The 24,798-nt window shown below is 41.4% G+C and overlaps 1 protein-coding gene across 6 annotated transcripts in view; it reads left to right on the plus strand.

The window, feature by feature from the left end:
• The window catches only part of ZBBX (zinc finger B-box domain containing), a 346,983-nt gene that overhangs the window by 165,247 nt on the left and 156,938 nt on the right, over window positions 1-24,798 (plus strand). For all 6 annotated transcript variants that reach the window (XM_073578937.1, XM_073578938.1, XM_073578941.1 and 3 more), the window contains 3 exons: window positions 730-850; window positions 6,633-6,727; window positions 6,835-6,944. In XM_073578937.1, coding sequence (XP_073435038.1) covers window positions 730-850; window positions 6,633-6,727; window positions 6,835-6,944 — 326 coding nt within the window. The remainder of the gene's footprint in view (window positions 1-729; window positions 851-6,632; window positions 6,728-6,834; window positions 6,945-24,798) is intronic.

A 24,798-nucleotide genomic window follows, 5' to 3' on the forward strand; every position in this document is an offset into this window, starting at 1 on the left:
GACCAATCAGCGACGTGGGATTTCCTTTACAGACAGACAAACAGAATTAGACAATTATATGTATATATATATATATGCACAATTCTAACTGGGAATAAAAGTGCTCCAATAGGGATAAAAGTCCCCTGTTCTGCTGATCGTGTGGGACGGCCACCTACTTGATCAATACGTTTTACTCTAACCTACAGTGAACCCCTTTAAGACTTGTCAAAATTTCAGAAAGTTCTTTTTTACCTTACTAGATCTCTTCATGACAGCAAACAAAGTTATTTCTATGGTTAGGTTTTGAACCCCAAGATTTCTTAAAAACGTTTTAAAGGCCCTGTTATGCAGATGGGTAATACGTTTCTAAGGGTTCATTCAAACATCAGTTTTTTATGTACGAGTTCTGTCTGTCCAAATCTATGGGACTGTGAAAAAAAATTGGACACTACCATCCAAAACGCCAGTGTTGCTGAATCTCTGCTTATGTCTAATAAACACATAGTAAAAATGTACTTACACCAATGTAATATTACTCTCACAAAATACAGCTTCTTTCAGGCATATGTAATGTGGTGGACTTCTATCATGTCCTGCATGAAGGCAAAACCCTGCTCCTCGATGTTCTGTTGAACTGAACTTGAGCTGTCATAGGGCTTATAATGAAATCCTTCAATCCACCATGAAGCAGAATTATTTTTTTCCATACATATGTATCTGTTGTAATGGATAAAATCTGTTTTCTAGATGACACTGGAAGCTCAGAAGTGCAGACTGTACTCACTGCCAAAGCAAAACCATTGCATATTGAGTTTAAAGAAAATAGTTTAAGCTACATGGAGAAGTTGATGCTAAAAAAGCACAGAAGGTACAGTATATCTCCGATATGTATAGAAATAATCAGACTGATCATTTATTGGAATCCCTTTTTAAATTTGAACCTGCTTTTATGTAGATCACATATTTTCGTATTCTGAACGTGACATAGTGTGGCTACAGATGATGGTTGGGTTTCCACGCACTGTTAAATGATCTGTACTGTATATTAATTCTATGTAGAGGGCATCCGAGCAACCGTATCTTTTATGTTGCCAATTTCAGTAGTGTTTTGGGCTTTATAGCCAATCATACAAGAAATAGGCAAACTTAATTTTCTTGTAGCCATGTTTATGCCCTGTCTGATCAATTAGGATAAAGAGAAGTCGCTTCACCCGTTTTCCTACACAACTCCACTCCTGACTCCCGTCCTATCCAGAGAAGCACTGCATTACTGAATAACTAAAATGGCTTGATTCTTTCATTCCAGTCTCTCACCATAATTCATGCATATCCAAGCAGTATGCCATAAAACTCTCTTGTGGGAAAGCCACTTTAATATATAATGTTGTGTTTGTGAGATCTTAATCCCCCCTAAATTACGCTTTTTCCATTTTTACCCTCTATCTAGTCCTATACATTGTAGGCTAAGCTCCTGGCTCATCAGATGCAGGTCCTGGCACATCACATTCTTTCACGAACTAAAAAAAAACCTAGTGAAAACTAATATAAAAAAATCAGCTTTAAATCCTAAGTGGTTATTAGTTGAGATGAGTAAATCTATTGCCAGGACCCTGGTCCAACAACCATGTCAGTATTCTGTTACTGCTGGATGGGAGTCCTGCTGTCTCCTACTTACAGGTCTCTCTAGCTCCAATTTTAATTACGGTAGTTGTCCGGGCTTGACGTCATGTTTCCATCACATCACAAGATTGATGTCATTTCTAGGCTTATAGAAGCAATGGGGATCCTGACAGGTAGCAGGCGGTTTGCAAGGCTCAATCAGTGGCTACAGAATACTGATGAAGTTGCTGGACCAGGGTCCTGCAAACCGACTTGCTCATCTTTTTTTTCATAAAGTTTTTTTATTGAAATTTTCAAACAGAGTTATGAACCAAACATAAATTACATAAAATTTAAATGACATAAAACCACATTGACTAAGAAAAAACTATATAGGAGAGGAAAGGGATGGAAGGAAGGAGAGGGAAAATGGCTTCATTTTCCCAGCAGGATATTCAGTAGTACTTTATCTGGAATGGTCTAGTTCTGCTCAGCACTACACCATTCATTCTGGCTTGAATAAACTTGGGTAATGGGTCTGCCATTTTGATAGAGACTTGTAATGGGCAGTTTGAAATCTTTACTTACATGTGATTCTAGTGTGTAATAGCCTTTCTCTCATTGTGGACTTGTTACACTTACTGTATTGCCATCAAGCTTTTTGTTTGACAAATAGGTTGCGCTGGATCTCTCTGATTGAGCTGGCAGCACCCCATCTTGAAGTTGTTTTGCATTACTCTTTTGTCATGTTTTTATGTTTCTTGTGAGTCATTATGCACAACAATTGTATTCTAGTCTGATTTATTCAGATTATATTTAGATGGTCATTGGGGAGGACCTTAATATGTGGTCAGGTTCTTTTTAGCTTTAGGCTTTTTAAATGTTTTATATGTCTCTTGTCGATTATTTTCTACATTTAATAAATATTTGATAAGGTGATCCCTATTGTGTGCATACCTCTTTTTCTCTTTGTTTTTGATATATCATTTACTATGCATTAAGTTGAGCTCTGTAGTACATATACAGTATATACAGTTGTGCTCAAAAGTTTACATACCCTGGCAGAATTTTAGCTTTCTTGGTCTTTTTTCAGAGAATATGAATGATAACACCAAACCTTTTTCTCCACTCATGGTTACTGGTTGGGTGAAGCCGTTTATTGTCAAACTACTGTGTTTTCTCTTTTTAAATCGTAATGACAACTCAAGACATCCATATGACGCACTGATTTTAAAAAGTATACTATTATACTCATCCTCCCTGCACTCCCCCGCCGTGCGGCATCTTATCCTGCAGCCAGCAGCTGACTTCAGCATACAAGCCATGGGATCGTAAGATGTCACTGCCATGTGGCCCTGGTCATGTGCACACTGACGTCAGCTGCTGGCCTCTGATTGGCCGGCAGCATGTATTGCGGCGCACATACCTGATGGGTCTGTGCACTGCAATACTCTTCAGCTAAAGTATTTGCTGGTGTTGGTGGGCCTCTCACCAGCCCAGTTGCAGAGGTCGTTACCCTTGGTCATTTTGATGTAAGAAAATACTATATGTGATGATATTTTTGTGCAAACTGTGACAACTTAGATTTTGTGCTTTGGAAATCAGATGGAAGTTGCATATTGCAGATCTAAAATTGAATGATTCTAGCTGATAGAAGATGCTACTTTTTTATGGTGGTCAACATGCTGGGTTTTGATGGCCAGCTGAAGGATTCTGCATTGATAATGCCATGCATGGGCATACACAAGAATGAGGAATTTCAGTAGGGTCATTGTGCACTGCATCTGCTAGAATGGCCAGCTAGAGCGGGCAGCCCCTGTATTGCTATCTGACATTGTGCTGTATTCAGACATCTGGGGTATCGCACAGTTTTTGGGAATTGCACTTGACCTGACGTCTACTATGAATATTTTAGCCCTATGTTTTAAATTGAAATGTGACCATTTTAACCTGATTCATCATTTGCTTGTTTATAAGTCACTTTTCTTTAATGACTTGTGGTATTGGTTGCCGTTTTGATGCCAAATTCTTCAAAATGTCTCGTGATTCATGAATTTTGTGCAAAGTCAAAAATCTTTTTTGTTGCAGAAATAAAATGTTTTTGCAACTTTTTGGCACCAAAAGTCACACATTTCTCAAAATGACTAGCATACTCAAATATACACCAGAGGGAAATAGAGTGAAATTGCACCAAAAATTGTTGTTGGCTGAAAAGTTTCAATTGATGAATTAGACGAAAACGTCTGAAATCCCTAAATTCAACCCATAAACCATAAAAAAAATAAAATCACATATGAAATAGACTTATAAAAAGGGGCAAATAGAATAATGAATTGACTCAAAACACAAAACTAGCCAAAAAACAGGCACAGAGGCAATGACGAATTGGGGCCTAGATTTAGATTTGGATGTTTTAAGGAAGAGTAAGGGTCCATCCCATATTGAAAAGTCACGAACTATGACCATCTAAAACATACATTTTTGCACCTGAAGTTCATTCTTATAGCGAGATGAAAGATATTATTTCTAGCTAAGACTGATCATCATTTGAAAATATGTCCTTTTTTACAGAAAAAAACATCTGTACGGTGTCCTGTATTCAGTATCAGTTTCTTGCATTTACATGTCTTCCTTATACCCGTTTTTGGCCTTATTCCCGTTTTAACATTAGATTGAGGAAAAATAAATAGCAGAAGACTGAAAATAGTTTCCTATGTAGCTTCTGCAATAGATCTATTAAAAACAGAAGCCATGTGGTTGGTGTCTATATGTCATCCATTTTATTTAGTGTATGTTCCCACAGAGTTTTAGAGCGGGGATTAAGCCCCCCAAAAAAGAGGCCACAACACTTCTAGTTTGCTGCGATCCATTTGAAAAAATTCTCTTATGAGCAAGCCCATCACTTACAGTCATATGTTAAAGTTTGGGCACACCTATTAATGTTAATCTTTTTTCTTTATAACAATTTTGGTTTTAGCAACAGCTATTTCAGTTTCATATATCTAATAACTGATGGACTCAGTTATATTTCTGGATTCAAATGAGGTTTATTGTACTAACAGAAAATGTGCAATCTGCATTTAAACAAAATTTGACCGGTGCAAAAGTATGGGCACCTCAACATAAAAGTGACATTAATATTTCATAGATCCTCCTTTTGCAAAAATAACAGCCTCTAGTCGCTTCCTGTAGCTATTAATGAGTTCCTGGATCCTGGATGAAGGTATTTGTGACCATTCCTGTTTACAAAACAATTCCAGTTCAGTTAAGTTTGATGGTCGCCGAGCATGGACAGCCCGCTTCAAATCATCCCACAGATGTTCAATGATATTCAGGTCTGGGGACTGGGATGGTCATTCCAGAACATTGTAATTGTTCCTCTGCATGAATGCCTGAGTAGATTTGGAGCGGTGTTTTGGATCATTGTCTTGCTGAAATATCCATCCCCTGCGTAACTTCAACTTCCTCACTGATTCTTGCACATTATTTTCAAGAATCTGCTGATACTGAGTTGAATCCATGCGACCCTCAACTTTAACAAGATTCCTGGTGCCGGCATTGGCCACACAGCCCCAAAGCATGATGGAACCTCCACCAAATTTTACTATGGGTAGCAAGTGTTTTTCTTGGAATGCTGTGTTTTTTAGCCTCCATGCATAACGCCTTTTTGTATGACCAAACAACTCAATCTTTGTTTCATCAGTCCACAGGATCTTCTTTCAAAATGTAACTGGCTTGTCCAAATGTGCTTTTGCATACCTCAGGCGACTCTGTTTGTGGCGTGCTTGCAGAAACGGCTTCTTTCGCATCACTCTCCCATACAGCTTCTCCTTGTGAAAAGTGCGCTGTATTGTTGACCGATGCACAGTGACACCATCTGCAGCAAGATGATGCTGCAGGTCTTTGGAGGTGGTCTGTGGATTGTCCTTGACTGTTCTCACCATTCTTCTTCTCTGCCTTTCTGATATTTTTCTTGGACTGCCACTTCTGGGCTTAACAAGAACTGTACCTGTGTTCTTCCATTTCCTTACTATGTTCCTCACAGTGGAAACTGACAGGTTAAATCTCTGAGACAACTTTTTGTATCCTTCCCCTGAAAAACTATGTTGAATAATCTTTGTTTTCAGATCATTTGAGAGTTGTTTTGAGGAGCCCATGATGCCACTCTTCATAGGAGAATCAAATAGGAGAACTACTTGCAAGTGGCCATCTTAAATACCTTTTCTCATGATTTGATACACCTGGCTATGGAGTTCAAAGCTCAATGAGGTTACAAAACCAATTTAGTGCTTCAGGAAGTCAGTAAAAAGTAGTTAGGAGTGTTCAAATCAAGAAAATGATAAGGGTGCCCATACTTTTGCACCGGTCAAATTTTGTTTAAATGCAGATTGCACATTTTCTGTTAGTACAATAAACCTCATTTGAATCCAGAAATATAACTGAGTCCATCAGTTATTAGATATATGAAACTGAAATAGCTGTTGCAAAAACCAAAATTGTTATAAAGAAAAAAGGTTACCATTAATAGGGGTGCCCAAACTTTAACATATGACTGTACATTGGGCCATGCGGTGTCAAAGTGCGATCAGTTGGACTGAAAAAGTGCTCGTCCGAACGACGCCTTGTTCGGCAGCTCAAGAGCTGCGATTTCCTATTCGAGCTTTAAACACCAATAAAAATGCTTGTCATTGGTTTTCTTCACCTTGATGCAGATGTCGTAACTCGTCACATTCTTTTCGCTTAGGTTTTCTGTGTGTTCATTTGTCTGCATCTGACATCTGTTCACATATGAATTGCACTGTTATAAAACCCAACCAGGCAAATAATAGGTGCAGCACTGAGCATGAAATCTGGTGTCGAGTTATTTCCTATGTAATCCTAATAAACAGTCTCTGGTAAATGTCAATGACTGAACTTGTGTTATATACTGGCCCTTGTTGAGATAGTCATGTTCTTCCTTTATGAGAAATTTGTGTACATCACCCCAAATTGCTTCCCATAGCTCCCAGGTGGGTAAATTAAATATATTCCTTTTTTCCTTCCTTCTCCAGAACTCCAGTTAGTCAAGTCCCAGGTAACCATTTAGAAGTGAGATATTCTCCCACGGTATCAGAGAATGAACTGGATAAGTGCGGTGATTTGACAGGTTAGTGCGTCTCTGCTGCATTTGTATTGACCGCACTAAAGCGCCTGAGTAAGACGTTAATTCCATTGACTTTGCACTAATTCTTACCTGGTCGTTACTCTTTCAAGCTGAAGAAATGGAAGCGCATGAAAATTATGTGGCTTTGTTCAGAGCTGAGGAACATGTCAGGAACGGTGTGATACATGAACCTGCTTTAAAGATTGTGGAGTTGGATAAGGTATTGTGGAGCCATTAAAACGTTTTGATAAAGGGAATAACTGCAGTTGGGTACTATATCTTAGCGCGCCATGCACAAGGTTTCATTTCAGCAGAATAATAGTCTACTATGTGCATTAGCCTCACTTTTGGCAGAATTAGAGTATTCAACTGAGTTTTTCCTTGCTGCGTTATAGTATATTTTAGTAATGTTAACTCAATTTGTCATGAAATTGACAGTTTTATGTTATGATAGAGGCTGGAATATCTTTTGATAGTATGAGCAGTAGTGTATTGCCATAAATGTATAATGCTGGAGCTGCACTGCAGTAAAAAGTTCTGCAGTAAAACATACCATTCCGATAAGTGTAGTCTCATGCCCGACACATACTATGGTGCTGTAGTCCTATAAAGTGGAGGTGCACTGTACTGCACTGCACAAAAGTTATTTTACAAAAATGAACTGCATTGCAAAAAGAAAATCAGGCGAACAATCACAGTGAAACTTTTTTCAGAGCAGTGTATGAAGTAATACTTGATCTCTGATTGTTTACTCTGGGCAGCCTGGCCGGTTTTCTGTTAGACAGTCATATACAGTCTATGGGCCCCGTTACACGCATCAATGTCCCAGCGATCCCACCAACGGTCCGACGTGGATGGGATCGCTGGGACACAGCTGATCACTGGTGACAGCCCCACCAGCGATCAGGACCAGCGAGCAAGCTGGTTTCCAATGTAAACAGCAGGTATCTAAAGAGCCGCGCGGCTCTTAGATACCCGCTGTTTGCATTGGAAACCAGCGTGCAGCGTCACTGATCGTTGCTCTCCCGCTGCCACACGCAGCGATGCGCGCTGGCCAGCGGGAGACCAACAGTCAAAAAACTGGCGCTGATCGCTGGTGAAGCTGTCTGTTTGACAGCTCACCAGCGATCATGTAGCGACTCACCAGCGATCCTGACACGTTGATATCGTTGTCGGGATCGCTGGTGAGTCGCTATGTGTGACGGGGCCCTAAAGAGCGGAAATCAGATTATTCTAAATCAAGAAAATATCTGTGAGATAACTGATTAAACAAGAGTGGACAGCTACCTGTTTTGCATTTTCTTCATTTCACTAGTTTTCAATCCTGTTACACTCTGCTTTGTCATAGAATATTGCTTCACTATTTGAGACATGTCCTAAAACAGACCAAATACTGGGCACTGGTTAGCACTGTTGCTTTGTAGCACTTGGGTCCTGGGTTCAGATCCTGCTAAGGACAACATCTGCAAGGAGTTTGTATTTTTTTGTGGGGCATAGTGATAAGGAATTCAGATTGTGAATCCCAATAGATACAGTGATAACAATGCGTCTAAATTACTGATGACATTATATACCAATTGTATAGTTTTGTTAACTTTTCTTTAGTTTAATTAATTAACTAAAGAAATTACCTTGTTGAAAAAATGGTCCATTCATCCAGGCTGCTTTCAGTGTAACAAGCTTTTGGTTTTCAGGTTATACCACTGTTACAATCTGTAGCTCATAAGAACCCTACAAACATCAACAGTGTTAAAGCTGAAGATCGGTAACTTTCCTATAAAGGGGTATATGTGATTTTATAATTGCAAGTGAAGCATTTTGCTAAGATGAGACAGAATTCAGGGTGAACAGATCAAGTTTGCTCATTTCACCTTGTTTTGTCACATATGTGTCTAAACATGCTGCTGCAACCCCTGTCCCGGTCACTGGGTGGGTCTGCACTAATCCAATGGTGTCTGCTACATGCCAGCAGTGTGTGGCAGTTTAGCGTTTAGATTGCCGAGACTAGCTGTCTCTTTCCTGCCCATCTGTGTTTTGCTGCAGTGAGCTGGTAGGCAATTAGCTCTTTGCTAGGAACCATGGGTGGGGTTCCATTTTTTTTATAAACACCATCAAACCAGCCTCTGGTTTTCAATTAGTTAGGTCTTTCTGATACTCCGCTTCTGTGTGCTATTTTATATATTCTATTGTCTGACTGTGGCTTGTATTTTGGCCACCCTCTTGCCTCTTGATTTTGCACCTGAACTGTCTTCTCATTATTGACCCAACTTGACAACCCATCTTTCTTCCCTTGGATCTTGGATCGCTCCCCCAGCTAGCATCCCTTTCATGGAAGTAATCCAGTGGATTCAGTTGTAAGTCCACATCTGTCTGCGGGGGATGAAATGTGAAGACTGGGGCTCCTCTGGGAACTGTCATATGGAGTGACTTGTGCCATGTCTGTCCTAGGTAGCGCTTTTTAGCCTATAGCTTCTGACAGATAGAAAAAATGTTGCTTCATATATTCCCTAATGTCAAATGTTGGTTGTTCACCAATGCGTTAGCGTGGGCAGGAAGCAAGTGAAACACAAATCAGGTGAAAGTCTATTTTCCCTTCCAGCCTGAACTTCACTAAATCTAGAATATTGCTATTTATCAGACGTGTAGTAAGATTTACCTGTGTAGTCTGCAGCCAAGCTAAGGCAGGGTGACAGATGTTTCTAAACTGCAGTAGTAGGATAATACAGCTGCTTATGAAAGGTTAATCGGTGTCTCTTATTACCGACACAGCAACCAGCATTAGCCATCCCGCACTAAAAAGGCTTTCTAAACTTTTCCCTTTGTGGCTGAAACTAGCCACCAACCCATGATGCTCCATAATACTAAGGAATCCATCGTCCACTGCAACATTTCTAACTACATCTAGTATACCGTAAGACAGTAGCTCAGATCTCTCCTCTGATAGCACGCTGCACACTCACCATCTACATCCTTACAGTGGAATCTCTCAGCTTGGATGCAGGAAATCACACAAAGCTGTCACTAAACTATCTCACAAAGTTGTTAGTAGTGACCCACTTCTGGCGATTCATGTCCCCATTTCTTAGAGGGTTGAAGCCTTTTGGAAGTGCATTGAGCAGCAGGGTGGTGTGCTGGTAAAAGGGAAAAAAAAAAAAATCTTTTAAATCTTCTGCCTGAGCGAGTGTGAACGAGCTGAGTGTGACCTGAGCGTAAGTGCGAACTGTGGTGTGTGACTTGTGATTCAGTGAAATGGTATAACAAATACCTGTGTGAGTTGCTCAATTATCGATTGCTGAGTGCTTTCTACCTGTTCAATTTTTTGGGGGGCTTGGGGACTTGTTTAACCTATTTTTTCTTTCTACAGGGTTAATCTCTTATTTTACTATCTGTGTTTTTAAGGGTTAACTATATTGCATTTAAATCTTGAGGTGTAACTATATTCACAAGGGGTTAATTAAGGATGGGAGTTCATAATTAAGGGTTTATAAGGGGCAGCTGGTTGGGGCTCAACTCCTTTTGGAAGTGCATTGAGCAGCAGGGTGGTGTGCTAGTAAAAGGGAAAAAATATATATTTTAAGGCTAAGTGCAGACGTACTTTTTAGCCCTGCGGATTTTTCCACGCAGAATTGAAGAAATCCGCAGGTCAAATGACCTGCATTTTTCCTGCGGATTTCTTCCTTTTTTCTTGCGGTTTTCTTGCGCTTTTTGTGCGGTTTTCCCCTGCGGATTTCCCCCTCCGGATTTGGAGAATGGAGCAGGTGGAAAACCGCACAAAGAAGTGACATGCTGCATATTTTGAACCACAAGAAAACCGAGCTGAAAAATCCGCAGCGTCTGCACAGCGTTTTTTTTTCTATTGACTAACATGCTACTGTACATCACAATGCGGATATGCAAAGTTTCTGCGCGGTAAAATCCGCTGCGGATCCGCTGGATATCTGCATCGTGTGCACATGGCCTAAATCTTCTGCCTGAGCGAGAGTGAACGAGCTGAGTGTGACCTGAGCGTAAGTGCGAACTGTGGTAAGTGTGTGACTTGTGATTCAGTGAAGAGGTATTTGGAAAACCTATAACAAATACCTGTGTGAGTTGCTGAATTTTAGGTTGCTGAGTGCTTTTTACCTGTTAAATTTTTGGGGGGGCTTGGGGGCTTGTTTAACCTATTTTTTCTTTGTACAGGGTTAATCTCTTATTTTACTATCTGTGTTTTTAAGGGTTAACTATATTGCATTTAAATCTTGAGGTGTAACTATATTCACAAGGGGTTAATTAAGGGTGGGAGTTCATAAATAAGGGTTTATAAGGGGCAGCTGGTTGGGGCTCAACTCCTTTTAGAAGTGCATTGAGCAGCAGGGTGGTGTGCTGGTAAAAGGGAAAAAAAAATCTTTTAAATCTTCTGCCTGAGCGAGTGTGAATGAGCTGAGTGTGACCTGAGCGTAAGTGCGAACTGTGGTAAGTGTGTGACTTGTGATTCAGTGACTTTGGATTCAGGGAGTTTCCAAGGGAGGTATTACTGAATTGCTGTTATATTTTATTAATACTTTGTATTTATTTTTGCTTATCTTTTTGTCTGGTGCATTCCCAATTAGGATGTGCTCCACTATTGCCAATGCCATCCAGTGCACGTCTTGCCGCATGTATGAAATCCTTGAACAGCCGGTCGAGGGTGCATACTGCTGTGCGAGATGTGAGCTCGTTGTGCATTTGGAAGCCCAGATACTGGATCTAAATGAGCAGCTGGCAACACTAAGATCCATAGACAATATGGAAAGGAGTCTTCTGCTCACTGAGCAGATGCTCAATGGGATAGATGAGGGGGGCATGCTAGGTTGGAGCTGCAGGACAATGAAGCAGCTAGCTGGGTGACAGTTAGAAGGCGGGGTAGAGGGAAGAGCACCAGGGAGGCTAGTCCTGATCTGGCACACCCCAATAAGTTTGCTAAGTTGGCAGATGAGGGGAGTGTTAGTGCAGGAGTAGTACTGCTGCAGCAAGGCATGTCCTCTGAAAGCCGGAGGAGTGTCTGCTCCAGTAAGGGGGGAAATAGGAGAGCAGGGCAGGCCAGACAGGTTCTGGTAGTGGGAGACTCAATTATTAGGGGAACAGCTAGGGCAATCTGTCACAAAGACAGGGATCGTCGAACGGTGTGCTGCCTACCTGGCGCTTGAGTCCGACACATCGCTGATCAGGTTGACAGATTATGGGAGGGGCTGGTGAGGATCCAGCGGTCATGGTGCACATTGGCACAAATGACAAAGTTAGAGGTAGGTGGAAGGTCCTTAAAGATGATTTCAGGGAATTAGGCTGCAAGCTTAAAGCAAGGACCTCCAAGGTGGTATTTTCGGAAATACTTCCTGTACCACGTGCCACGCCAGAGAGGCAACAGGAGATTAGGGAGGTTAATAAGTGGCTCAGAGGAATTGGTGTAGGAAGGAGGGGTTTGGGTTCCTGCAGAACTGGGCCGACTTCTCAGTTGGCTACAGGTTGTATGCTAGGGACGGGCTGCACCTCAATGGGGAGGGTGCAGCTGTGCTGGGGGGAGAAAATGGCTAGAAGGTTGGAGGAGTGTTTAAACTAGGGACGGGGGGGTAATCCTTTTATAGGAGGGGAAGACAGTGCAGATAGAGACCTGGGCACAAATAATGAAATTGGGGGTGGGGGTGGCATAGGGGGTGGGGTTAGAACAGTTAATAATTTGAGAAAGAATAGAGGTACAGAGAGATACATAAAGTGCATGTATACTAATGCCAGAAGCCTTGCCAGCAAGATGGAGGAATTGGAGTTAATGTTGTTGGAACATAATTATGACATGGTGGGGATATCTGAGACATGGCTGGATGAGAGCCATGACTGGGCGGTTAATTTACAGGGCTATAGTCTGTTCAGAAATGACTGAACAAATAAGCGAGGGGGAGGCGTGTGTTAATGTGTAAAATCATCCTTAAAACCCATCCTTCGTGATAATATATATGAATCTAATGAAAATGTAGAGTCCTTGTGGGTAGAGATAAGGGGAGGGGGAAAAAATAATAAATTACTGATAGGGGTTTGTTATAAGTCTCCAAAAATAATGGAAGTAATAGAGAATATCCTCATAAAGCAAATAGATGAAGCTGCGACTCAAGGAGAAGTCATTATTATGGGGGACTTCAACTACCCTGAAATACATTGGGGAACCGAAACCTGCAGTTCCAGCAAAGGTAATAGGTTTTTGACTACTATGAGAGACAATTACCTTTCACCACTGGTTCAGGACCCAACAAGAGGGGGGGCACTGCTAGACCTAATATTAACCAACAGGCCAGACTGCATATCAAATGTAAGGGTTGAGCGTCAAGTAGGTAATAGTGATCACAAATTAATAAGTTTTCATGTATCCTTTAATAAGATGTGTAGTAGAGGGGTTACAAGGACACTAAACTTCAGGAAGGCAAATTTCCAACGGATGAGAGATGATCTTGGTGCAATTAACTGGGACGATATCCTGAGACATAAAAATACACAAAGAAAATGGGAGACGTTTATTAGCATCCTGAATAGAACCTGTGCACAATATATACCGTATGGTGATAAACATGTTAGAAATAGGAGGAAACCACTATGGCTAAATAGAGCTGTAAGGGGTGCAATAAGTGACAAAAATAAAGCATTTACAGAATTAAAGCAAATAGGTAGTGATGAGGCATTAAATAAATACAGAAAATTAAATAAATTCTGTAAAAAGCAAATCAAGACAGCAAAGATTGAGACAGAGAGACTCATTGCCAGAGAAAGTAAAAATAATCCCAAAATATTCTTTAACTACATAAATAGTAAGAAGCTAAAAAATGATAGTGTTGGCCCCCTTAAAAATAGTCTGGGTGAAATGGTGGATGAGGATGAGGAAAAAGCCAATATGCTAAATGACTTTTTTCAACAGTATTTACACAAGAAAATCCCATGACGGATAACATGATCAGGGATAAAATTTCTCCATTAAATGTCACCTGCTTAACCCAGCAGGAAGTACGGCGGCATCTAAAAATCACTAAAATTGACAAATCCCCGGGCCCGTATGGGATACACCCAGCGTCGGACTGGCCCACCGGAGAACCGGTGGATTCTCCGGTGGGCCCTGGCATCTGGTGGGCCCTGGCACCTGCTGGCATACAGGGCCAGCAGTTGCCTAGGGCCCCCGCTGCTCCACTGGCTGGGGGCCCCTGCCAGCGGAGCAGCAGGGGGTGTCAGGAGGCAGGAGCCCCTGTCCCCGCTACTAAAGAGAAATGAATATTCACTGCGAAGCAGTGAATATCATTTCAGGTCTCCACACCCCCAGAGGCCCCGCCCCCAGCCCAGTAAGCTGCTCTGCAGACTACAGCTGTAAATCAGGGCCGGCGCCGCCCTCAGTCCTCTCAGCCAGTGCGCGATGACGTCACTACATCGCGCACCCGCTGTGTGTCTGGCAGAGGGGGCAGCTCCTGATACTGAAGCCGGGATTAGCGTGGGAGCGAGGAGGAGAGGTGAGTATTGTGTTTTGTTTTGTTTTTTTTATATCTCTCTCGCTCTCTCTATCTATCTATCTCTCTCTATATCTCTCTTATATCTATCTATCTTTCTATCTCTATCTATTATCTATATCTATCTATCTCTATATCTATCTCTATCTATTATCTATTTCTATATCTATCTCTATCTATCGCTCTATCTTTATATCTATCTTTCTATCTCTACATCTATCTCTATATCTATCTATATATATCTCTATATCTATCTATTATGTCTATCTATCTCTATATCTATCTATCTTACTCTTTCTATCTCTATATCTATTATCTCTATATTTATTATCTATCTAGCTACCATCTATATCTATCTATCTTTATCTATATATATCTCTATCTAATATCTATATCTATCTATCTATCTATCTATCTATCTCTATACCTATCTATTTATCTATCCGTTATCTATCTCTATATCTTTTCTCTGTATCTATCTATCTCTATATCTATATCTCTCGCTATCTATCGCTCTATCTCTATATCTATATCTATCTCTATATCTATCTTTATATCTATATCTATATATCTATCTCTATCTATCTCTATATCTATATCTATTTCTCTCTATATCTATCTCTATATCTCTCTCTATAGCTATCTATCTATATATCTCTATCTATCTCTATATCTATCTCTCTGTATATCTATCGCTCTATCTCTATATCTATCTTTCTATCTCTATATCTATATAGCTATCTATCTTTCTCTATCTATTTATCTCTATATCTTTTCTCTGTATCTATCTCTATATCTATATCTATCTATCTCTGTATATATCTATTATCTCTATATCTATATCTATTTCTCTCTATATCTCTCTCTATATCTATCTATCTATTTATCTCTATCTCTATATCTATCTCTCTGTATATCTATCTATCTTTCTATCTCTATATCTATCTCTATATCTATCTATCTTTCTCTATCTATCTATCTATCTATCTATCTATCTCTATCTATTATCTATATTTATCTCTATCTATCTATCGCTCTATCTCTATATCTATCTTTCTATCTCTACATCTATCTATATATCTATCTTTCTATCTATCTCTATATCTATCAATATCTATCTATTATGTCTATCTATCTAGCTATCTCTATTATCTATATCTACCTATCTCTATATCTTTCTATCTTACTCTATCTCTATATCTATCTGTTATCTCTATATTTATTATCTATCTTTATCTATCTCTATCTATTATCTATATCTATATCTATCTATCGATCTCTGTATCTATCTCTCTCTATATCTATCTCTCTCTCTATCTACCGCTCTCTCTATCTATCTTTATCTCTATATCTATCTATTATCTCTATATCTATCTACCTATCTATCTCTATATCTATATCTGTTTCTATATCTATCTCTATATCTCTCTCTCTATAGCTATCTATATATTATCTCTATATCTATCTATATATTATCTCTATATCTATCTATCTATCTATCTATCTATCTATCTATCTCTATATCTATCTATCTATCTATCTCTATATCTATCTATCTATCTATCTATCTCTATATCTATCTGTTATCTCTATATCCATATTTATCTCTATATCTATCTCTATATATATCTCTATATCTATCTTTCTATCTAACACTATATCTCTATATCTATCTCTATATCTCATTATCTATCTATCTCTATCTCTCTCTTTAATCTATCTATTGATCTATCCATCTATCTCTATATATATATATATATCTATATCTATCTATTATATCTATCTATTATCTCTATTATCTATATCTATCTCTCCATCTATCTATCTAGCTATCTCTATATCTCTCTATATCTATCTTTCTAACTCTATATCTATCTATCTCTATACATATCTCTATATCTAGCTATTATCTCTATATCTATCTCTATATCTATCTGTCTCTATATCTATCTCTATATCTCTCTATCTATCTATCTCTATATCTATTATCTCTATATCTATCTCTATATATATATCTCTATATCTATTTTTATTTATAGCCATCTATCTATATATATGTATCTCTATATCTATCTATATATGTCTATATTATTATTATTATTATTATTATTATTATTATATCTGTATATCTCTATCTATTATCTATCTCTATCTATTATCTATCTCTATCTATTATCTATCTCTATCTATATATCTATCTATCTCTATATCTTTCTATCTATAGCTATCTATCTCTATATCTATCTATCCATTATCTGTTTTCTATCTATCTCTATATCTATCTACCTATCGATCTATCTATCTATCTATATTTCTTTCTATATCTATCTTTATATCTATCTCTATCTATCTCTATCTCTATGAATCTTTCTATCTATATCTATCCATTATCTACTTTCTATCCATTATCTACTATCTATCTCTATATCTATCTATTTCTACATCTATCTTTCTATCTATATCTATCTAACTCTATATCTATATATCTATATAGCATTATACCCTATGAGGGGGTGCATTATTCCCTATGAGGGGGGCAGTATTATACCCTATGAGGAGGCAGCGTTATACCCTATGAGGAGGCAGCGTTATACCCTATGAGGAGGCAGCGTTATACCCTATGAGGAGGCAGCGTTATACTCTATGAGGAGGCAGCATTATACCCTATGAGGAGGCAGCATTATACCCTATGAGGAGGCAGCATTATACCCTATGAGGAGGGCAGCATTATTCCCTATGAGGGGGTGCATTATTCCCTATGAGGGGGGCAGTATTATACCCTATGAGGGGGGCAGTATTATACCCTATGAGGGGGTGCATTATACCCTATGAGGGGGTGCATTATACCCTATGAGGGGGTGCATTATTCCCTATGAGGGGGGCAGTATTATACCCTATGAGGGGGGCAGTATTATATTCTATGAGATGGCTGCATTATATTCTATGAGATGGCTGCATTATACTATGTGAGGGGGCTGCTTTATATTCTATGAGGGGGCTACCCCAACTCCTGCTACATAATTAAGACATGTACAACCTTATATTATACCCGGATATTAGCGTGTTTTACCGCATAATTGGTGGTCTGGTATTTAACTCTATGCAGCTACATAGTGGGCCCCAAGAATGATTTTCTCTGGTGGGCCCAAGGTGTTCCAGTCCGACGCTGGATACACCCCCGAGTACTGCAGGAATTAAGCACAGTCGTAGATAGACCATTATTTTTAATCTTTAAAGATTCCATAATAACAGGGTCTGTACCACAGGACTGGCGTATAGCAAATGTGGTGCCAATATTCAAAAAGGGGACAAAAACTGAACTTGGAAATTATAGGCCAGTAAGTTTAACCTCAACTGTGGGTAACATCCTGGAGGGTTTTCTAAGAGATACTATTAGTGTTGAGCATTCTGATACCGCAAGTATCGGGTATCGGCCGATACTTGCTGTATCGGAATTCCGATACCGACTTCCGATATTTTTTCAATATCGGAAGTCGGCATCGGAATCGGAAGTTCAAAGTTGATTGACAGCCAAAATGACGTCATCATGATGCGCGGTGTGTGCACATCATGATGCGCCGTCATTTCGGGCCTTCCGGAGGTCTCTGCCGGCCTGCGGGGGGGCTGTGTGGACTGCCCGGGGTCTGTACCGGCCTGCCGGGGGGCTGTGCCGGCCTGCCGGTGGTCTGTGCACCCTGTGGGGGTCTGTACCGGCCTGCCGGGGGGCTGTGCCAGCCTGCCGGTGGTCTGTGCACCCTGTGGGGGTCTGTACCGGCCTGCCGGGGGGCTGTGCCGGCCTGCCGGGGGGCTGTGCTGATGTCCGGGGGTCTGTGCAAGCATCGTCCGATGGGACTACAAGTCCCATCTGGCGATGCCTGCTACCATGACAGTGATTGACACATTAGCCAATGATGGGACAGTAGTAGTCCCATCATCCGGCTAATGTGTTAAATGTTAAAAAAAAAATATATATATATATACTACATACATGCTACATACATACTACATACATACTACATGCATGCTACATACATACTATATGCTACATATATACTACATATATACTACATGCATGCTACATACATACTACATGCATGCTACATACATACTACATGCTACATACATACTACATATATACTACATGCATGCTACATACATACTACATGCTACATACATACCACATATATACTACATACATACTACATGCATGCTACATACATACTACATGCTACATACATAACACATATATACTACATGCATGCTACATACATACTACATGCTACATACATACATACATATATACTACATACATACTACATGCATGCTACATACATACCACATACATACTACATACATACTACATACATACTACATGCATGCTACATACATACTACATGCATGCTACATACATAACACATATATACTACATGCATGCTACATACATACTACATGCTACATACATACCACATACATACTACATGCATGCTACATACATACTACATGCTACATACATACTACATATATACTACATGCATGCTACATACATACTGCATGCTACATACATACTACATACATACTACATACATGCTACATGCATGCTACATACATACTACATGCTACATACATACCACATATATACTACATACATACTACATGCATGCTACATACATACTACATGCTACATACATACCACATATATACTACATACATACTACATGCATGCTACATACAATACATACATAGACATACAGTACATATAACATAGAGTAACATACTTACCAATACTTGTCACATTGTTCCCCGAAGCCATTGTCTTTTACAGAATAAATATTAACATAACAAACCACAAAAATACTCACCCATGATCCGAAGCAGTCCACGAGTGTGTCCCACGACGATCTTGGGTAGAGAACTGCAGCATCAGCTGATGCTGCCGTTCTCTACGGGCTGCAGGAATCCAATGACGGAAGGTAGGTATCCTTCCGCACTGTATTCCTCCGCCACTTTAAAAAAAAAAAGTCCCTAGTCTCACTTTATGCCATTGCTGTGTGGGAATTTCCCACACACTTGTAGTCCCATCGGACGATGCCTGCACAGCCCCCGGAGCCTGCACAGCCCCCCGGCAGGCCGGCACAGCCCCCCGGAGCCTGCACAGCCCCCCGGCAGGCCGGCACAGCCCACCGGAGCCTGCACAGACCACCGGCAGGCCGGCACAGCCCCCCGGCAGGCCGGCACAGACCACCGGAGCCTGCACAGACCCCCTGGCAGGCCGGCACAGCCCCTCGAAAGGCCCGTACAGACCCCAGAGAAGCTGTACAAGGCAAAAACAGGGTTTTTCTTATTCCGATACCGGAAGTCCCATAGACTTGAATGGGACTTCCGGTATCGGAATCGGCGATACCGATACTTTTTTTTAAGATCGGCCGATCCATTCCGATCCGATACTTTGAAGTATCGGACGGTATCGCTCAACTCTAGATACTATACTTGAGTATCTGGAGAAGAATAACCTCATGACCCAATATCAACATGGGTTTACAAGGGACCGTTCCTGTCAGACTAATCTGATAAGCTTTTATGAAGAGGTAAGTTCAGGACTGGACCAAGGGAATGCAGTGGACGTGGTGTACATGGGCTTTTCAAAAGCTTTTGAAACGGTGCCACACAAAAGGTTGATACATAAAATGAGAACAATGGGGATAGGGGAAAAATATGTGTAGGTGGGTTAAGAGCTGGCTCAGGGATAGGAAACAAAGGATGGTTATTAATGGAGCACACTCGGACTGGGTCACGGTTAGCAGTGAGGTACCACAGGGGTCAGTTTTGGGCCCGCTTCTTTTTAACATATTTATTAATGACCTTGTAGGGGGCATAGAAAGTAGAATTTCAATATTTGCAGATGACACTAAACTCTGCAGGGTAATCAATACAGAGGAGGACAATTTTATATTACAGGAGGATTTATGTAAACTAGAAGCTTGGGCTGATAAATGGCAAATGAGCTTTAATGGGGATAAATGTAAGGTCATTCACTTGGGTAGAACGAACAAGATGTATAATTATGTGCTTAATTGTAAAACACTGGGCAAAACTGTCACTGAAAAAGACCTGGGTGTATGGGTGGACGACAAACTCACATTTAGTGGCCAGTGTCAGGCAGCTGCTGCAAAGGCAAATAAAATAATGGGATGCATTAAAAGAGGCATAGATGCTCATGAGGAGAACATCATTTTACTTCTATATAAGTCACTAGTGCGACCACACTTAGAATACTGTGTACAGTAGAGTTGAGCGAAACGGGTCGAAAAAATTCAAAAGTCGCCGACTTTTGGCAAAGTCGGGTTTCATGAAACGAAACCCGACCCTAGGATGAGGTCGGCCACGAGGTCGGCGACTTACGCGCCAAAGTCGCGTTTCAAAAGTTTGTTTTGCGCTCTTTTTCAGCCAATCAGGATCCACGGACACTGTGGGCAACGTGATGACATAGGCACGGGTCACCACCATCTTTCAGAAGGGCATGCAAGTGATTGGCTTGCTTTGGTGGGCGTCACAGGGGGTATAAAAGGGCGTGCACGCCGACCGCCATCTTACTTCTGCCGATCTCAGTATAGGGAGAGGTTGCTGCTGATTCTGTAGGGAGAGCGTTAGGCAGGGAAGAAGACCAAAAAACTGCTTCTGCTGCTAGCGATTTGGCCTGCACAACACACCAGTCACTGTGTGTGCAGTGCAAGGGGAGGCTATATAGTGGTGTATCAGTGGTGTTGGTTGTTGGGCTGCCTTCTAAGGCTTCCTGACAGGCTGGCATTGCTGTTTACCCACTGCTCCGCAAACTGCTTTTTTAAAAGCAATCCAATCTCCCTTATCCTCTAGTCACTTTGGTCACAGCTGTGCCATCGAGCCTGTCACATAGCGCTCAGATATTCATTGGGCCTCAAACTGCTTTTTTAAAAGCAATCCCAATTTTTTTTTTTTGTCCTGCTGAGAAGAAAAAAAAACTGCTTCTGCTGCTGATAGCAATTTGGCCTGCACAACACACCAGTCACTGTGTGTGCAGTGCAAGGGGAGGCTATATAGTGGTGTATCAGTGGTGTTGGTTGTTGGGCTGCCTTTTAAGGCTTCCTGACAGGCTGGCATTGCTGTTTACCCACTGCTCCGCAAACTGCTTTTTTAAAAGCAATCCAATCTCCCTTATCCTCTAGTCACTTAGGTCACAGCTGTGCCATCGAGCTTGTCACATAGCGCTCAGATATTCATTGGGCCTCACACAATCCAAAAGTGTCCAGTGTCCAAAAGTGTGTGCAGAGATTCAAACTCTCACTTATCCTCTAGTCACTTAGGTCACAGCTGTGCCATCGAGCTTGTCACATAGCGCTCAGATATTCATTGGGCCTCACACAATCCAAAAGTGTCCAGTGTCCAAAAGTGTGTGCAGAGATTCAAAATCTCACTTATTCTCTAGTCACTTAGGTCACAGCTGTTCCATCGAGCCTGTCACATAGCGCTCAGATATTCATTGGGCCTCACACAATCCAAAAGTGTCCAGTGTCCAAAAGTGTGTGCAGAGATTCAAAATCTCACTTATTCTCTAGTCACTTAGGTCACAGCTGTGCCATCGAGCTTGTCACATAGCGCTCAGATATTCATTGGGCCTCACACAATCCAAAAGTGTCCAAAAGTTTGTGCAGAGATTCAAACTCTCACTTATCCTCTAGTCACTTAGGTCACAGCTGTGCCATCGAGCTTGTCACATAGCGCTCAGATATTCATTGGGCCTCACACAATCCAAAAGTGTCCAGTGTCCAAAAGTGTGTGCAGAGATTCAAACTCTCACTTATCCTCTAGTCACTTAGGTCACAGCTGTGCCATCGAGCTTGTCACATAGCGCTCAGATATTCATTGGGCCTCACACAATCCAAAAGTGTCCAGTGTCCAAAAGTGTGTGCAGAGATTCAAACTCTCACTTATCCTCTAGTCACTTAGGTCACAGCTGTGCCATCAAGCTTGTCACATAGCGCTCAGATATTCATTGGGCCTCACACAATCCAAAAGTGTCCAGTGTCCAAAAGTGTGTGCAGAGATTCAAAATCTCACTTATTCTCTAGTCACTTAGGTCACAGCTGTGCCATCGAGCTTGTCACATAGCGCTCAGATATTCATTGGGCCTCACACAATCCAAAAGTGTCCAGTGTCCAAAAGTGTGTGCAGAGATTCAAACTCTCACTTATCCTCTAGTCACTTAGGTCACAGCTGTGCCATCGAGCTTGTCACATAGCGCTCAGATATTCATTGGGCCTCACACAATCCAAAAGTGTCCAGTGTCCAAAAGTGTGTGCAGAGATTCAAAATCTCACTTATTCTCTAGTCACTTAGGTCACAGCTGTGCCATCGAGCCTGTCACATAGCGCTCAGATATTCATTGGGCCTCACACAATCCAAAAGTGTCCAGTGTCCAAAAGTGTGTGCAGAGATTCAAAATCTCACTTATTCTCTAGTCACTTAGGTCACAGCTGTGCCATCGAGCTTGTCACATAGCGCTCAGATATTCATTGGGCCTCACACAATCCAAAAGTGTCCAGTGTCCAAAAGTGTGTGCAGAGATTCAAACTCTCACTTATCCTCTAGTCACTTAGGTCACAGCTGTGCCATCGAGCTTGTCACATAGCGCTCAGATATTCATTGGGCCTCACACAATCCAAAAGTGTCCAGTGTCCAAAAGTGTGTGCAGAGATTCAAAATCTCACTTATTCTCTAGTCACTTAGGTCACAGCTGTGCCATCGAGCCTGTCACATAGCGCTCAGATATCAGTGGGCCTCACACAATCCAAAAGTGTCCAGTGTCCAAAAGTGTGTGCAGAGATTCAAAATCTCACTTATTCTCTAGTCACTTAGGTCACAGCTGTGCCATCGAGCCTGTCACATAGCGCTCAGATATCAGTGGGCCTCACACAATCCAAAAGTGTCCAGCGTCCAAAAGTGTGTGCAGAAATTCAAAATCTCCCCTGTCCTATAGACACCTTGTTTTACATACTATATAGTTTGTTGGATTTTGTCTACATTTCTACCAAAAATGAGGAAGGCTGGTGGAAGAGGCCGTGGAATTGGGCGGGGGTTGGCAGCTGGTAATGATGGTGTTGGTGGTGGATCTGATGGTAGTGGCAAGAGCAAAATAGGACCGAATGCAGGAGGTGTTGAGCCTGCGTCATCGTCTGGCTACATAAGGCCTCGAACGCTTAGTTTTCTAGGAGTTGGCAAACCGCTTTTAAAGCCAGAGCATCAGGAAAAAGTTTTGTCTTATATTGCTGACTCAGCCTCCAGCTCTATCGCCTCCTCTTCTTCAGTTGTAAAAAGTAAAAGCACTGAGTCGTCATTGGAGGCTCATGTTCATGAACCACACCTTTCCTTGTGTCCTTCACCCCAACCAAGATTGAAGGATGACGCAGGCCATACTACTGATTACTCCATGGAGCTGTTTTCACATACCATGCCTGGATTATCAAGTGAAATGGTGAATTACCCAGGCCAAGATGAATCTGACATGGAGTGCACTGATGCACAGCCGCTGATGGATGATTCTGCTGGTACATTCACTCAGAGCACTACATGGTCCTCGCAGTGTACAGAGCCAGATTCTGACCCTGATGAGACTCAGGTGCCCCTTCCCGCACACTATACCACCATACACGGTGACACAGAGGAAGGTGCACATGACATAGAAGAGGAGGTGATGGATGACCCAGTTGTTGACCCAGATTGGCATCCATTGGGGGAAGAGGGTGCTGCTTCCAATAGCTCAGATGAGGAGCATCCACAGCAGACATCGACATCGCAACAGCTGTTATCTGGCAGGCCCGGAGCACTCCAAAGACAGGTTCCAAACATCAAAAGAGTTGCTGGACAGCTTGTCCAGAGGGTCAAAAGATCACAGCGTGCTAGGCCGCAAAATGTCTGCCAAAGTAGGAAGAGTGCAGTGTGGCACTTTTTTGAACAAAATCCTCATGATCAGGCCAAGGTTATCTGTAAGAAGTGCGCAAAGACCTTTAGCCGAGGGAAAAATCTGAAAAATTTGAATACCAGTTGCATGCTTAGACATTTAACCAGCATGCACTTGCAAGCGTGGACACAACACCAAACCTCAAGTGCCACATGTGCAACTGATCACAACGAAGGTAGTCAGCAACGCTACATTGTTTCCCCCACTGTAAGCCCACCGGTTAGCACAGCAGCAAATGTTGAGGTGTCGTTGCAAGGGCACAGCAGTCAGGGAATCCCACTGTTATATCAACGAAAGACTGATTCTAGGCCATCAGAAAGAACACCAACTCCATCACCATCATCAACCCTCTCTCAGTCCGCCTGTCCACCGCTACTTCCACCATATGCAGCTCTCAAGTCCAGCTCACCCTCCCAGACACTATGAGTAGGTCAAGAAAGTACTCAGTCTCTCATCCGCGTACACTGGGTTTGAACGCCCACATTGCCAAACTAATCTCGTTTGAGATGATGCCCTTTCGGTTGGTGGAAAGCACAGCTTTCCGCGAACTCATGGCCTATGCAGTACCACGCTATGACCTACCCAGTCGC

This window comes from Dendrobates tinctorius, unplaced genomic scaffold (genome assembly GCF_039654945.1).
Source record: "Dendrobates tinctorius isolate UK_male_01 unplaced genomic scaffold, ASM3965494v1 ptg000060l, whole genome shotgun sequence".
Taxonomy (NCBI): Eukaryota; Metazoa; Chordata; class Amphibia; order Anura; family Dendrobatidae; genus Dendrobates; species Dendrobates tinctorius.